The following is a 17,948-nucleotide window of genomic DNA, read 5'->3' on the forward strand; positions in this document are numbered from 1 at the left end:
ATGTTTAGATGTACGCATGCGGTGCTGCAACTATTGAGTAAATTATACACACATTTTAAAAAGGAAAAAATGCACATTTTTAGTCTTAACACTATACACATTTTAAGAAGGAAAAAATGCACATTTTGTCTTACAACTAAAGACAGTGCTTGAATTATCGACCTTGCGATTACATCTAAACTATACACATGTTTAGATGTACGCATGCGGTGCTGCAACTATTGAGTAAATTATACACACATTTTAAAAAGGAAAAAATGCACATTTTTAGTCGTAACACTATACACATTTTAAGAAGGAAAAAATGCACATTTTGTCTTACAACTAAAGACAAGGCTTGAATTATCGACCTTGCAATTAAGAGCGACATTTTTCACATTCTTAATTTGGAGTTAGAATTGCTAAAGGAAGGGCTTGAACCTTCGACCTTGTGGTTAACAGCCACACACTCTAATCAACTGAGCTACTCCAGCTATATATCAATCATACTTTGGTTTCTTTATACACACATTTTAAAAAGGGAAAAATGCTCATTTTTAGTCTTACTATTTTATTTTTTTTTGTAATAAAAAAAAAACCACTTAGACAACTCAATTTAGAGTTAGAATCGCTAAGGGAAAAGCTTAAACTTTTGACCTTATGATTAACAACCACACGTTCTAACGAACTAAGCTATTCTAGCTGTATATCAATTGTACTTTGTTTTCTTTATATACACATTTTAAAAGGGGAAAAATGTACATTATATTTTTAGACTTACTAATTTTTTTAAAAAATTTTAATTGAAAGCCCACTTAGACAACTCAATTTGGAGTTAGAATCATTATAAAACGGGCTTGAACCTTTGACATTATAGTTAACAGTCACACACTCTAACCAACTAAGCTACTCCAACCATATATCAATTGTACTTTGGTTTCTTTATATACACATTTTAAAAAGGAAAAAATGTACATTTTTAGTCTTAGTATTTTTTTTTTTAAATTTTAATAGAAAACCAACAACTCAATTTGGAATTAGAAACGGTAGAAGAAGGGCTTGAACCTTCAACGTTATGGTTAATAGCCATACACACTAATCAACTGAGCTACTCTAGAGTTAAGTCATATAGCTTTAATTTTTATTTTTTAATTTAATGATTTTATTGACATTACTACCTAGGTTACAATTTTCATCATTCTTGAAACAATTTGATAGTGTAACATTAACCTCCCATCTTTATTGAAAAACGTTGGTAAACAACATATTAAAATAGCCTTGTCACAAGATTGGCATATCACATTGTCGAAGAAAGAATAGTTAATGGGACACATGAAGGAATCAAAGTTCTTATCCCCCGAATGTCTATCACTCCTTTTGATATGAGGTTGCCCTTCAAGTTCCAGCGTAAACCATTCCCGTTGATGCTTGCATATGCCATGACTATCAACAAAAACCAAGGTCAAACACTAACTCACGTTGGATTATTGCTCAAAAAATTGGCTTTTAATCATGGACAATTGTACGTGGCTTTCTCCCAAGTCACCCATTCTAATGGCCTGAAGGTGTTAGCTCTAGACAAGGATGGACACGACTGTGTTGCGACTACCAATGTCGTCTACAAAGAGATTTTCAATAATGTGTAAACACAATCAATGATATTAAGTTTTTTTTTTTTTTTTTTTTTCAAAATAACAAAATTGCTATATATATATATATATATATATATATATATATATATATATATATAGACAAAAGTATAACCTTTATACAAATGAATTATGATAGCAATTAATTACTATAACTAAGTTGCTAGAGAATGAGCACATTTGTCCATTTTATAAAAATCCTACACAATAATATATAGAAATCTCTAAAGGTACAACACCGCATGCGTACATCTACACATTAACTATTAATTTGAGCAATTACTTGCTCGAATTCAAGCAATGATAACATCAACAAACATAAACGATCCAAACCATATCTTCAATTGCCCTATATAATACTCCGTATTTGATGTTATGATTTAAATATTTGTATACCGATCCAAATATTCTTAATATATTATAACAAATAAATCCATTATATTTCATGTATCGCACGGGTGAAAATACTAGTTAGGTGTAAAAAGAATTGTAATTCGATGGGGGAAGAATAATGTGGAAATAAAGTGGTATTTTAAATTGAAGTGTTTGGTTTGCAGGAATATAATTACTGAAAATTTCAATTTCAATATTTGGTATACATGGGAATTGAAGGGGAATAAGTAGTATAATGTTCAAAATGTCCATACTTATTAATATTAATAATTAACAACAACAACAACAACAACAACAATAATATTAATAATAATAATAATAATAATAATAATAATAATAATAATAATAATAATAATAATAATAATATTATTATTATTATTATTATTATTATTATTATTATTATTATTATTATTATTACTATTATTATTATTATATTATTACTATTATTATTACTATTATTATTATTATTATTATTATTATTATTATTATTATTATTATTATTATTATTATTATTATTATTATTATTATTATTATTATTATTATTATTATAAATCCTAAATCACCAAATTCATATTTTTTTTTGAAATTTTATGTAACACGTTGTAAATATAAATCCTAGAATTGCATAACAAAAGAAATAAAATAGATAAGGGAGTTTTGAGAAAAAAAAAATTTGATTGAGGTTGGACTACTAATTGACGTTCTGTGTTGAGAGTAGAAGAAAAGACACATAATAATCAAAAGAGATATGTCAAACATCAATTTTAGGTTAAAAAAAAAAAAAGACGAGGGTAATTTTGCCTCAAAGTTATTTTTTTTCTTCCTACAATTCATGAAATTGAAATACCAAGGGGGGCATGGGATTATAATTCCATGAAAATGAGGAAATCTCCAACCAAATGAACCTTTATAATTATATATATGGGAATTAGATGAGAATGAAATTGTAATTCCTCCAACCAAACGCTCAGTAACAAGTAAAATTAACACTGCTGAAAATTTATGTATTTCTGATCACTAAAAAATGTTATGAACATACATACATACATACATACATACATACATACATACATATATATATATATGTGTATATATATATATATATATTTTTTTTTTTTTTGAAACCAAAGTGAATATATCATTAATGTAGAAAGCCTGAAATACACGCAGGGGGTATAGCAGACCAAGACCCCGAGCCAGTCGATGAATCAGTTGCCCGTGCAAGGACATGAGCCACTTGATTCGCTGATCTCTTGACATGGCGAACAACAACGTTCCCGATGTCTCTAGCAATCAAAAGACATTGCTTCACAACTAAATCTACGTACGAAAAACCCAAATTGCAAGAATTAAAAGCATTACAAAAAACTAAACAATCAGACTCTATGATTAGCCTCTCGTGGCCCATACCGCGTAGCCACGAGAGCGCCTCTTTAACCGCACAGGCTTCGGCCATAAGTGGATCCCGATCACAAACTAGTCTACCATTTTTTGCCGCCACGAAGCCACCATCATGATCACGGATTGCTGCTCCATAAAATACATCATCAGCCAATATTGCCGCATCAACATTGCACTTTAACCAACCTCTCATTGGGGGTTCCCAGAGTGTACAAGGCGCAGCTGCATGTTCCCTAGGGAGCACTGGCGCATAAGTTACAGTCCATGAAGAAATCAAAAGATTTATGTGATTACGTAAGGCCTCCATAGGCCACTCCTTGCCGCGCCACACACAATCATTCCTTGCCATCCATAATGACCAAACAATGGCAGCCAACCGTATAGCATCATCCTCCGTCGCGCTGGTAAGCTTTGCTTCAATAAATGCCGGAATGGATTCCCCATGCAGCACGTCGTCCCTTTCCCAAACCTGCTTCGCAATCCAGCATTCTCCCAACAGATGTTCAGTTGTCTCATCAAATTGTCGACACAGTGGGCACCCACCACCTATCCAAATGTGCTTTAATTTCAGATTTTCACGGACCGGTAGAATCCCCCGTACACATCGCCATAACAGATTACGTACCTTAGGTGGGACTCGAAGATCCCAAAGTAGCTTCCAAGCACGGAACGAATTCGCATTACCTGTCTGGTTGGTGATCGACGTAAGGCTTCTGTACCCGTGGCGAACATTGTACTCTCCGCGGATGTCCCCCCTCCAACGCCAGGTATCGGGTAGATGTATTGATATGGGGGTTGCAAGAATTCGTCTCACATCCGTTTCGCTAAAAAGGTCCCGAAGAATTTGTTCATCCCACTGCCCATTTGCATGCATCAATCCGTTGACTGTAGCCTCCTTTAATTCTTCCACACGTTCAGTATCCAATTGACATATGGATTGATCAGCCACCCATGGCCAATCCCAAAACTTTGTGGTCCGCCCGTCACCAATCCGCCGTGCAAGGCCCTCCCTCAAAACATTCTGTCCTGCTATAATACTACGCCATATATAGCTCGGGTTGTTACCCAATTTTGCCTCCATAAAGTCGCACCTCGGATAATATTTCGCCTTCAAGATCTGGCCAACCAAAGAAGTTGGTGTGGTCAAAAGGCGCCACCCCTGTTTGGCAAGAAGCGCAGTATTAAAAGCCCGGAGACTTTTGAACCCAAGGCCACCCTGACTCTTTGGTACACTCAGTCTTGCCCAACTCAACCAGTGCACCCCACCAGTATTCGCGGCCCCACCGCCCCACCAGTACCGATTAAACAGTTTCTCAATCCTGTCGCACACCCGAGCCGGTAATAAGAAAATAGACATCGTAAATATTGGCAGAGCCTGAGCAACACTCTTAATTAAAACTTCTTTACCTGCTTTAGAGAGAAATTTATGCTGCCAAGAACTCAGTCTTTCCCGTACCTTATCCTCAATAAAGCTGAAAGTGGCAGATTTATTCCGACCCAGGACCGATGGCAGTCCCAAGTAACGACCCAGATCCCGAGTTTCCCGAACTCCTAAACACGCATTGATCACGCCTCTCACTTCTGTTTCCGTATTAGCACTGAACATAGCACTGGACTTGTCAAAGTTGATTAATTGCCCCGATGCTGCGCTGTATGTGTCCAAACAGCTTTTCACAGTCTGGGCCTCCGCTAAAGTAGCCCGGAAAAACAGCAGACTATCGTCCGCAAAGAGAAGATGAGTCACTGCCGGGGCTCCCCGTGCAACACGCACCCCATGAATGGCGCCACATCCCTCCGCCCGTTGTAGCAAAAGAGATAAACCCTCTGCACATAAAATGAAGAGGTAAGGAGATAGCGGGTCCCCTTGGCGGATCCCTCGAGAAGGACAAACAGTTCCCACACCATCGCCATTTACCTGAATAGTGTACCGGACCGTCGAGACGCATAACATCATTAAATCAATCCAACTTTGATCAAAACCAAGGGCTCCCAACATACCTTCCAAATAGTTCCACTCCATCCGATCGTATGCCTTGGCCATATCAAGCTTGAGGGCCGCCCAACCCATTGCACCACTGGTTTTCCGCCACAGAAAATGTCCAACTTCCCCGGCAACAATGATATTGTCGGTGAGTAATCTGTCGGGAACAAAGGCACTTTGTGACGGCGACACCACTGACTCCAAAATACCCTTCATTCTATTGGCCAACATTTTGGCAATAACCTTATAGGCCACATTGCATAATGCAATTGGGCGCAAATCAGCAACTCTTTCCGGGACTTTTTTCTTGGGTATCAAAACGATGTTTGAATCGTTAAGGCCCGAAGGAAAAGATTTTGTATTAACGCACTGTAACACAAAATTGGAAAGATCATGGCCCAACACCAGCCAAAAATGTTGGTAGAAAGCCGGTGTCATTCCATCCGGACCTGGGGCTTTTTCCGGGCCATGGAGAAGAGTGCAGTCTTGACATCCGTCATTGAGAACGGTTGTCGTAACCAAGCATTCATCTCGGCACTAATTTTATTTTGAACCCGATGGAAAATATTAGAAGATGTGTTCTACGCTTGGAAAATATTATTATAGTACCTTAACACCTCCGCATGCATTAGCGTTCCCTCCTGTCATATACCCTGCGGATCCTTCAGTTTTGCCAACGAGTTACATCGCTTCCGAAACGATGCCATTTTGTGGAAATACTTTGTATTCGAGTCACCCTGTTTAAGCCATAATTGTTTGGACCGCTGCCTCCAAAATAATTCCTCCTGATTTAGAAGTAATTTCAATTCCTCCTGAGCTGCAAGATACTGCCGAACAGCTTCCAGAGAACGGTCTTCTTGTAATTGTTCTAATCGACGACACAACATCCCTATTCTCCGCCCGAATCGCTGCCTATATTCTCCGCCCCATCGTCCCAGCTGCTCCGCACAAACAGCTATGCGCTGCTGAAAATCAAGGTCGGCAGATTGCCTCCAGGCCACCTCTACAACATTTTTACAGCCCTCTTCCAGTAACCATCCGGATTCAAACCGGAAAGCTTTCCGGGCCTGTCGAACTGGTTGCGGGTCTATGTCTAAAAAAATAGCATGATGGTCAGATGAAGATGTCCATACATGGCGAACCACAGCTGCTTCATACAAGTCCATCCACTCAGTTGTGGCTACAGCACGATCAAGCCGTTCTTCCACCCACATCTCAGTGCCTCGTCCCCGCTCCCAGGTAAATCGAGGGCCAATCATCCCTAAATCAACAAGCTCACAGTCATCCAGAGCCTGAGTGAAGCCATCGATCAGGGCAGTAGGTTGTGGATTGCCACCTCGTTTTTCCGCCTGGCTAGCAACATCATTAAAATCCCCAAGGACAGTCCAGGGAAGATCAGAACGGCCCCTAAGCTGTCGTAGCAAATCCCATGTTTCTTGATGCTGCCCACGATCGAAATTTCCATAAAATCCCGTAAGACGCCACTGCGGCAATTCTGATGGCGTGACAACAATATCTATATGGTTCTTAGATAGGCTAAGAAGACTAGCCATAGTAGAGTCCCTCCATAACAGTGCCAAACCCCCACCTCTTCCCTCCCGATCCATGCATAACATTCCCTCAAAACCCAATCTCACCCTCAAACGTTCCACCTGACTAGTGACAGACTTTGTCTCTATTAAGAAGACAAAGTTGGGTCGCAGACGAGCCACAATGCCCGTCAATTCTCGAACTGTCTGGGAGCCACCCATACCCCGACAGTTCCAACTCAACACACTCATTGTGTCGGGCAGGACTGGTTCGCCAGCCCCGCTATATCAAAATTTTTTGAGTGTTCCTCCATCACAACATCCTTGCCCGTCACATCATCCACCTCCTCACTGCCTTCCCGTCTTCTCTTAAGATCGCCATGTAGGCCACCGTTCTCCTCTACGACCGCCAGTGCCACTGATGGCGACACCTCCCCGGGGACAGCCACCATTGTTTTTGCCCTTGATGGTAAGAGCCATTTGGCACCAATCGGTTTGACCTGCCGGCGTGGCCCTGCTTTCATCCAAGCGCCGAACGGGTATTCATCTGGCTCCACACCCTCCTCATACGCCTTCTTACAATGCTTATCTATATGCCCCAGAATGCCACAACAGAAACAAAAAATGTTGAGCCTTTCGTACCTAAAGGTGATCCACAGCGTTGATCCGTCTTTCCGGATGATCTTCATTCGGCGTTTCAGTGGCACGTTTACATTCAGCAGAACACGCATCCGATAGTAACTTCTCCAGCCTCCTCCAAAATTGTGTGGATCGGTAGCTGCGAATGTTCCAACGTAGTCGCCGATGCGGGTGATAAATTCCGTCGAGGCGAAAATCGTAGGTAATCCATGGATTTGGATCCAAACCGGAACTTTGGTAAGATCAACCTCCTCCGGCCTCACTCCCGGTTGAACCTGAGCGCACACCAGCAAATTGTTTTCGAAGGACCATGGTCCATCGTCGAGAACCCGATTCATGTCCTTAGGATGGGGAAAATGGAACGAGAAGAGATTTTCCTCGATCAGAGTCACGTGCATTCCCATAACCGGACGCCATGACCTGTTGCATATGGTCGAATTTGATCGGTTTGTCGGTGAGGAACCGTCCGACCAACTCCCACTGCGGATCGTCCTGATTCGTAACCTGAATCTCCGGCGCTGCCAGACCACCGCACTCCTCCTCCGCCAATGACAGGTCTGCCCATCTCTCCTCGATTTGGTTAACCATCAGGGAAGATCTTGCCTCCATGTCGATGATGATACAGAATATGATCCACGTAAATAATGAAAATTCCAACGCAATAATACGGTGAGCATATCGATATCTGGACTGATATGCCATGAATAAATACCACAAAAGAAATCCAAGACCCTAGATTACTAGGGAGAAACTCTCCTAGGCCACGCTAAGAGAGAGGGCCACATATATATATATATATATATATATATATATATATATATATATATATATATATATATATATATATATATATATATATATATATATATATATATATATATATATATATATACACATACACACACACACACACACACACACACACACACACACATATATATATATATATATATATATATATATATATATCATGTCAATGCACAAAAACATTATATAATAGTGATTTCAGTATAAACAAATAACATTTTTCTTTTTACATAACATAGTTCCTTTGGAATTCATATTATACATTAAGGTAAACTCCATATAGAAAACTCTTCCAATAATATAACTTTATTCATAAAATTTCAATTCAAAATTTTGTTTAAAGAAAATTAAACTTTTCGATTTATTTAGTGTGACGGGGAAATTTTGGAGCCACTATTCAAGAGTATTCATTAAATAAAATCCTACTCTTTTGTAGGGCAATGCAAATTCTGACCTATCCGAATAAATTGACCGGTCCAAAATCCGAAGTTGGGGCTAGTGCGGGTATCCAAAACCGAAGAAAAAATTTGAACAGTATCTGATATTCTTAGCAGATGTTTGTGCATTGATATGATATATATGACATGATATATATATATATATATATATATATATACACACACACACACACACACACACACACACACACACACACACACACACACACACGTGCGTTGTTCAGTTCTCAAACCCTAGACCATATTTCGATTTCCCTTTAATTTGCTCAGTCGCGACCTCTCCTTCTCTGTTCTCACATTCTCTCTGAGCTCTCAGTATCTCTTGAGTCATGAGTTTTATACTCTTATCTTCTCATAATCTCGGCCCTTATACACTGAAAGTCTAGATTTCGAATTTGTCTTGCTGTTTGTGACTTTGTGGTTGCTGGTGGAAGCCCAAAACTCCGGTGAGGCTTATTTTTGTTGAGATTATTGATTAGACTCATTAGAGAATTTGAGCATTTGTTGTATGTCGTAACCCTAGTTTGTGTTTATTATATTTTCTTTTAATTGAGATATGCTTAAGGCGTATGTGAAAATTTAAATATTATGAAAAATCTGACATATGTGATATCATATATGACTATGTGAAGTCGAATTTATTATGGGATTAGGGTTTGCCACTTTGCCCTGATCTAAAATCTATGATGCGGATTTTATTTTTGTGATTGAGATTCTATCCTAATTTTATATCTGGTTAGTGTTAATCTATGTTTGCGATATTCTGTGAATCTGTGATAGGAATTTTATTCTGTTATGAGATTAGGGTTTTCCGTAATTAGGGTTTGCCCTAATTTAATAAAATTTAAGGAAGCCCTTAATTGAATATATTATGTTAAATGTTACTGTGGAAGCCCTAAATTTCCGTACATGAGCCAAAATAATGAACTTTGAAGTGAAAGTTCTAATAATGAATTATGAAAAAGGAAACTAATGTTATTTATGGAATTATGGACCTTTAAAAAATGTTGTTGATGGAATTATCAATTATGGACTCTTAATTTGGTGATTTGGACAAAAAAATATGAATATACATTCGGACTTATGAACCAAATCAACCAATGTTTCTGTCAATCTAGGATGCGTTGAAGCCCAATGTGTTAAACGTCTAACTTGGTGATTTGGCATGTGTAGAAACCCAAAATTCTAGAATGTTCTTAAATACTTAATTGTGTGTGACTGTGTGTTATGAGTCTAACTACACTGACACATATTTGATCTTATTTTTCTTACTGAATTCTAATACCCATCTGTAAAGATAGAAAGTATTAGTTTGCCTGGTTAACCTCTTATAGTATATAGTGAGGAACCTACTTGGGTGGAAGCTGAAGCTATGGAGAGAAATCAATCTCAGCCACAAAATATGTCTCCTCCTTAATCTGTTCTCGCAAAGAAAAGAAAGGAGTTTGAAACCAGATCCAAAACATGGGATCATTTTGAAAAGATCAAAGACAATAATGGTATGGTTATTAAAGCAAAAGTGTATTTAGTGTGCCAAAATATTTACTTGTGTGTCAAAAAAACATGGCACATCTTCCTTAAGACACCATATGCTTAACTGCCTACAGAATCCCCACTCCAAAGATGTAAGATAGTCACTCCTTTCATTTCATCATGTGGCTAATCCTAGGTCCTAGTGCAACTAACAATCCAAATTGTAATGAAGGGGTCTTAAGTACTTGGGTGTTCAATCAAGAAGTAATTAGGAGGGCCCTAGCAGAAATGATAATCATTGATGAGCTCCCTTTCAGATTTGTAGATGGGCAGGGGTTTAGAATCTTTATTATTGTTACTTAGATTTAAAGTCCCATCTAGATGGACTATAAGTAGGGACATTTATCAAATATTCACTTATTAGAGGTTAAATATATTGAAAATGTATAGGACATGATGTCAAAGAGATAGTACTACAACTGATACTTGGACTTCTGTCCAAAGGATAAATTATATATGTATAATTGCACATTTTATTGATTATTAGTGGAAGCTACACAAAAATATTATTTCCATTGTCTTTGTTACCTCACATAGGAGAGAATATATTGCTAAAACCTTAGAAAGTTGCTTGCTTGAGTGGGGGTAAAAAATGTATTCATTGTCACTGTTGACAATGCTTCAAGTAATGACACTACTATGGGTTTCTTAAAAAAGAAGTTGATATCTTGGGGGTCTCTCCTATGAAATGCAATTATGTGCACATGAGATGCATTGCACATATTTTAAATTTAGTTGTGCAAGATGGGTTAATGGAGGTTGACATTTCTGTGAGGAAGGTGAGGGAGACAGTTAGATATGTGAGAAATTCTCCTGCTAGGCTTAAGAAATTCAAGGACCGTTCTGATTTGATAGGGGTGGAAGCCAAGTGTTTTTTTTATTATTTTTTTTATTATTTTTATTATTTTTTTTATTTTAACTCTAGATGTGCCAACCAGATGGAATTCAGCCTAATTGATGCTAAAACATTCACTTACATATCAAAAAGTTTGTGAAGCCTATGAAGAAAATGATAGTTCATTTAGCTCTGATTTAGGTGAATTTGTCCCTTATTTTATTAAATGACAGTGAGGATTTCTGGTTCCCTGTATGTGACTGCTAATAGTTTCTTCTTTGAAATTTCTGATTGTCTTACTTGTTGTCTGATATGTTCTTATTTTGGTGTATTAACAGATATCATACAGTTAAATTACCATGGAGGAAATAATGTTATTTTATTTAAGGCTGATTGGTGGGATGTTTATCATTAAACTAGATTCAAAGTTGACAAATTTGGGTTTCCTCTTGTCAATATTACACGAAAGTTGCAAACTAATGAATCATATGTTTTAGCGTCTCAAGCTGAGCATGTTTACTATGTACGCGATATTAAGGAACGTAATTGTAACACCCCCTTTTTCTAAAATCTAAATCCCGATATAAATCAAAATTAATTAAGATAAAACAGGGATAACTTAGATAACTAAAGTAACCATCCAAAACGATAAGCTAAGGGGATGTTACTGCCACAGTCACCACTCACGGTAACTGCACATGCTACAAAAAGAATTACGAAAACTAGAGTCAAAAGCTCTACAAAATATCATAACATGGGGAACAAACCCTGCTGTCTACGCACTAACAAAAGGTAGTTTGAACTACAAGTGTCAAAATTACTACTAAGGGTAGGGACACTAATCTAGCAACTACCATAACTAAGCTACGCACTAAACTATCATCGTGCGCTCTCAAGTACTGGGCCCACCTGGAAGGGGTTATAAAACAAGTAGGAAAATAAACCCGTTAGCAAATTAATGCTAAGTATAAAGCCACTCAACCCTGTAAAGTACTCTAGATATAGATTTGGAAAATGGTTGACATTCAAACACAGTCTCATGTATGAATATAAGCAGTCAATACACTTAGTCAAAGATCTCAACAGATATACATAAACACTTCTATATGCTCACAACCTATAACTCATATAAACATGCTTTAACTCATAACTCATACTTGAACACATTCACATGCTATACACAGATATAAACCAACTATAGTCTATTGTGTACTATTCACAATCATACTGATAGATAAGGCAATAACTGAAGTTTAACAAGTAAAATCATGCTTTCATGCTAACACTTATATAATGATGAAACTGTACTTCTTAAATGCTCTAAATGAAACATATGCAAAGTCCTGATACAAGTAAGGATATGATGCTATAGATATATAGATAGATATGTATACTTATACTTTCGCTCTTATTAAAAGAAATACTTTTTCTGTGAAGGATCTTTGTTGAGTCACTTGACTCGTTTTTCTCTTCTTTCTTTCTTGTTTTCTTTCTTCTTTCTCAATCTGTCTCATGATTCTCTTTTCTCTTATTTCTTTCATTCTGGGTATGCGAGGCAGGTACTCCGCCGCAGCGAAGCCCTAGCAAATGGTGCATCTCTTGCAACCGCCACATCCGTATCAACGGAACCTCAAACTCGTGGGGGAGGTAGGACCTTCACGATTCGTAAATGGACCTATCCGGGCTCGACAATCTAGCCGGTCTAATACTCATCTCGCCCACGGAATCGGTACTCGTGGTTCTTAATCTTTCTTTCTTTCATTCTTTCTCTATGGAATCAGGTATCGTACTTTCAGTGTACACACCCCCTAACTGGGATTCCATGCCCAGCGGGTAGTATCCAACCTAGTAAGTTGGGAATATCGACCAAGTTACTTCTAAAACAACTGTCGGTCCTCTGTGACTGTTTCATCTTGCCGGGAATCTTGTCGGATCTTTTCACTATTTTGTCAGTTTCTATACCGATCTTTTCTCTTTTCTTCCGAAAGGACATAGTCCTAAAGGGGACCTCCAAAACAAGGGGTTTTCCTCACCAAATAAATAGTAAATATATATAATCTCATGCAATTTCTTTTCTCATGCGAATAAACTAGATGTCATGCAAGCTTCTCAATGCACAAATACAACTCTTATAAATTCTCTTTCACGTTTTGGAAATCAATTTATCATGCAAACTTCTCAATGCAAAAAGATAGAGATTTTCCAAAATAGATATAAGGTTTTGAAATATGACTTAGGCCTTAATTAGAGCCTTTATTGTACTTAAAACTTTAAAACATGCTAAAAATGCTCTTTTACTGTAAGATGGAAATACACTGCCTCAAGCAAGTGCAATCAATAAACTCAACAATTCATCTAACGAAGGTTTACGACAATTTATATCCTGCACCACGGCGCGCGTTGCATTGTGCGCCCAGATGCAAAACGACGTCGTTTAAATTTTTATTTATTTATTTTTTTTTGAAATTTCGCTACCCTGGCAGTTAATTTTCCTTAAAAAAATCTCATGTTAAAAAATGTACATAATGTTATACTAGAATACACATAATTGTATACATGAATGTAAATAATTATATAACAAAATACACACTCTTTTTAAAAATATAATACACATAATCTAACATAATACATAATAAACATAAACTTTTAACATAATACACATCAACTCTTAACATAATACACAAAAATTTCCTGATTCGGATGTACATAATTGTATAAAAAAAATGTACATAATGGTATAAAAAATGTACATAATAAAAAATATACATAATTGTATAAACAAATATACATAATCATGTCAACTTCCTACCGCGCCTCCCAAAACGACGTCATTTTGGGTAGCGCGGGACGCACAGTGAACTGTGCATCATGGTGCAGGGTATAACGATTGCAAGGTTTACACAGGGCAACCTATCACAACTACTCAAACATTTATATAAACGGATGTTAAGAATTTCCCCTTGACTCATATTCACAGCCAACATAACACAAATTTCAAATTTCATGCTTCTGCTAAACATGCTTCTACTTGAAATTAAACGAAACAACTCATACTAGCGCGTCGTTACAAGCCCAAGCGTCCGAGCCTTAAGGGCCTACGAATCCCGGTCCGAAACAACACATGGCTGAGCCTCAGAGGGCCCGGCCTTCTCGAACTTGGCCTGGCAGGGCTTGGTGACGGGCCTTGAGAAGCCCCATCACTTGGCTCCGCCAAGCAACGGCCTAGAGTGACGGTTCTTGCCTAGATCCGTCACTCAGGTCCGTTGAGCAACGGTTCTAGCCAACAGATCTCCCCTGGATCCGTTGGTTAGGGCCGCAAGGCCAACTTGGTCCACAGACAGTGTGCACTTCTTGTGCACCAAATGTTTTCTTCTCCAAAAATCTCAACTCAGAGCTCAAACAAACACTTATAGACAACCATGAATAAATCATATAACATCATCAACACACAATAAACTCATCAACAAGCATTCACAAACATTTCTAAGCATTTAATCTCAAGAAATCTAACATTATCAGGCTAAAAAAATAGATTTGGGAATCCATGGTTTATACCTTTGAGCTCTAGCCTTACAGACCATTAACTTCTCTTCTATGACCTCAAGCTTAGTCTCCATCTTCACCATCTAGGGCTCCAAGGCCACCAAAACAACAACAACAACAACAACATACACAGACACAAACATAATATACACTTAACATAAGAGAGGAAAAAGCAGAGATGGAAGATGGAACGTCTGGGAAAGATGAATGGAGGAGATGAATGGTAGAAACACTTACTGTAACTTCTTCTTTCTACTAGCAGATTCCTAAGGCTTGGAGTGAAGAGGCAAAATGGAGGGGATCAGGAGAAACAAGATGATATTGTTCTATTTATATGGGTGCAAAACCCTAGGTGAGAAATCATTGGCTGAGGAGGGAAAAAGAGTAAAATGGCTTGTTCAAAATATCAGGCTTCTCTTTCAAAATCAAGCTAAGGCATAAAAATAATTTTACACAACTTTGAGGTCAAAGTAGATTTTCTATAAGATAGTTTCTAATTAAATCATTTGGTTCAGGTTTCACAGGTTTCACTCAGATTGACTTTTTGGGTCAAAACTTGGTACATAAATATACCCGAAACTTAGGATTTTCGAAATAGGATACTTCTTGGTGTTGAATTCATAAAATCACGATTTAAAATATTTAATTCATACATCGATTTAGAAAAAATTTCGGAGGAGTAAAAATAATTATTTTAGATATTTATAAAATAGGATTTAGGAAAATAATTTTTTGGGTTGTTGTCAAGACAACGTCTTGTGATTTTTATGATCTCACTGATGATGATGTAGGAGATGAACCATATTAGGAAAATGAAAATTTTGGCTTTACCATTCAAGGTTTTAATTTGGAGGATAATAATAATGTTATGGTATTGCATAGGCCTGATTTGGATGCTGCAACTGTTGATGTAAGCTCATCAAATGTTCATACCATGGGTATCGAAGAAGATGAAATTGATAGTGATGGAGATGCTTTTATTAATGATGATGATGATGAGATTCCAATAACTGAAGATGAGGAAAGTGGTGGTGATGATGATGATGATGATTGAGTATTATATTAATTTTTATTTATAACTTTTGAATTCTTTACTTTTCATATTTTGAGTTTGAATGGTTAATTTTAATAAATCTTTTTAAAATATATTGTTGGTACTAAACATATACATGTTTATTTATTTTTTTTTAAAAAATTGATATGAAAAATTAGTAAAATAAGTGATAGTGAACTTAGCTGTCACATAAGAACGTTTAAAAATAAGTGATTATACAATGTATTTTCACAATTACATTCATTTCACACAATGTCTATCTATTTAATTATAGTGACAAAGTCATTCTAACAACTAATTACTCGTCAAAATTATCATAAATTAGTGACAAGACATGAAATCAGCATAATTATTGTCACAATTTAGTAATTTTTGTTACAGAATTATATAGCGTCACAAATATTTGTAACAATTTCATCACAAAAAATGACAATATTAGTGACAACAATATTTTTTTCTCACAATATATTGTTTCTCTAATGGTAGTAACCAATTGTATTTTTATTGACAAAAGAAGTTGTCACGAATATTATCAACAAGAGTGACCAACAACTATTTGTCACAAAAAGTACAGAGATTTGTGTCAACATTGTATTTTGTCACAATTACATTTGTTCCCGCCATAATTATAATGCCGCCAAAATGAACAAATATTTAGTGACAACAAATAGTGACAACGCATGTTACGACACTATTATTCTAGTAATACTGTAATAGTGACAACTTATTCGTAACAAATACTTACTTGTCACAATTACCATATTATCCGTGACCAAAAAAAAAGTTATCACAATTATCCCACACAATAGTGTCGAATTCTTTTTTTTTTTGGTCAGAAAAAGTGTATTATTTGTGACTAAATTGCGAAGTGTCACAAAAGATTTGTCACTAAATGTCTTTATTCTTGTAGTGTGTTAAGTTGATGTGTTCCAATCGGAAATCAAAATTTGATAAATATTGGGGTGATCCTGATAAGATAAATTTCATAATCTTTTATGAAAATCTATTGGACTCAATGGATAAAATTGAATACATGGCATACCAGTTCACACAATTGTATGGTGATGTAAAGGGAAAATCTTGTTTTGACAATGTTATGAATGATTTGAAAAAATTATTTGATGACTATGTGCCTAGTTTTTATGTTTTTGCTAAGATTGTGGAAGCTCGTGTTTGTGCACAAGACTTGATGAGGTTGCCAAATCAACCAATCACAGTGAAAGAAAGTCTAGATGAGGTAGAGAGATTAGAAAAAGGTAACTCATTTTACTTAAAGAATTTTTTAATACTTCATTCAAATTGTCTATTTGTTTGTATTTGCAGAACTGATGAGCGGCAGTGGACCTGGTTTTTCACTTCTCCCAATTGTTGTAACTGTTACTTCTCTTAATTTATTGATTTTTTCTTTGTGTGTGTGTGTGCGCGTGCAATTGAGCATTTGACATTTTGACCTAATGTTTGAAACAGGAAATGGTTGGACAGCTGCCAATTGGCAAAAGGGCAAGTGGCTGGGTAGCTTTTATTAGTTGCTATCATTCTGCACTTTGCCAATTGCCATGAGGCATGAGCCCATGATACACAAGCACACAGTCCTACATGCCACACTGCAACATGTTTAATTTGATTTAAGGCTCCTAAGTCCTAAGCTCAGATGGAAAATTGGTAATACTATATCTCACTCTCTATCTCTTATCTATTTATAATTTATCTCTCTGCCTCTATCCCGATTCCTAAGTACTAGGCTACACGTTATTTGGTTATGATGATGCTTCCACCAATAGTCTGAAAAAAAAAAAAAAAACCTGTGGGTTGGTATGTTGCATTGGGTAGTAGAACTCAAGTAGCAATTTACCCCCATTCCTTATCTTGACATGAAAGCTAAAGCATTCTTAGCTGAGCCATAATTGATCTTTTAAATTGTTTTTAAACTGATGGAATAATTATGACCTGGTTCAGGGTGGAGTGATACGAAGCGGATCAGGCCCGGAGCATCGGACCCGACTTGACCAGGCTAGTGGCCGAGCCGACCGTTGAAGGGTCGGCCGCCTTAAGGTGGGCCTACTCGGGGTCAGCCTCCTCCGAGGTCGGCTACCTCGGGGTCGGATGCTTGGCCAAGCTCCGGTGCAGAGAGGTCAGGGTGGTTCCTT

At 37.0% G+C, this 17,948-nt stretch overlaps 1 protein-coding gene and 1 non-coding gene across 2 annotated transcripts; both read right to left on the reverse strand.

The window, feature by feature from the left end:
- Positions 1 to 399: 399 nt before the first annotated feature.
- TRNAN-GUU lies at positions 400 to 473 on the reverse strand. The gene has a single exon. It is a non-coding gene; the product is annotated as a tRNA-Asn (tRNA).
- A 6,707-nt stretch (positions 474 to 7,180) lies between these two features.
- LOC109166976 lies at positions 7,181 to 7,909 on the reverse strand. Its single transcript, XM_019315876.1, has one exon. It carries the CDS (start codon positions 7,907 to 7,909, stop codon positions 7,181 to 7,183), a length of 729 nt encoding a protein of 242 aa, XP_019171421.1.
- Positions 7,910 to 17,948: the final 10,039 nt, after the last annotated feature.

Source organism: Ipomoea nil, unplaced genomic scaffold (assembly GCF_001879475.1).
Source record: "Ipomoea nil cultivar Tokyo-kokei standard unplaced genomic scaffold, Asagao_1.1 scaffold3142, whole genome shotgun sequence".
NCBI lineage: Eukaryota > Viridiplantae > Streptophyta > Magnoliopsida > Solanales > Convolvulaceae > Ipomoea > Ipomoea nil.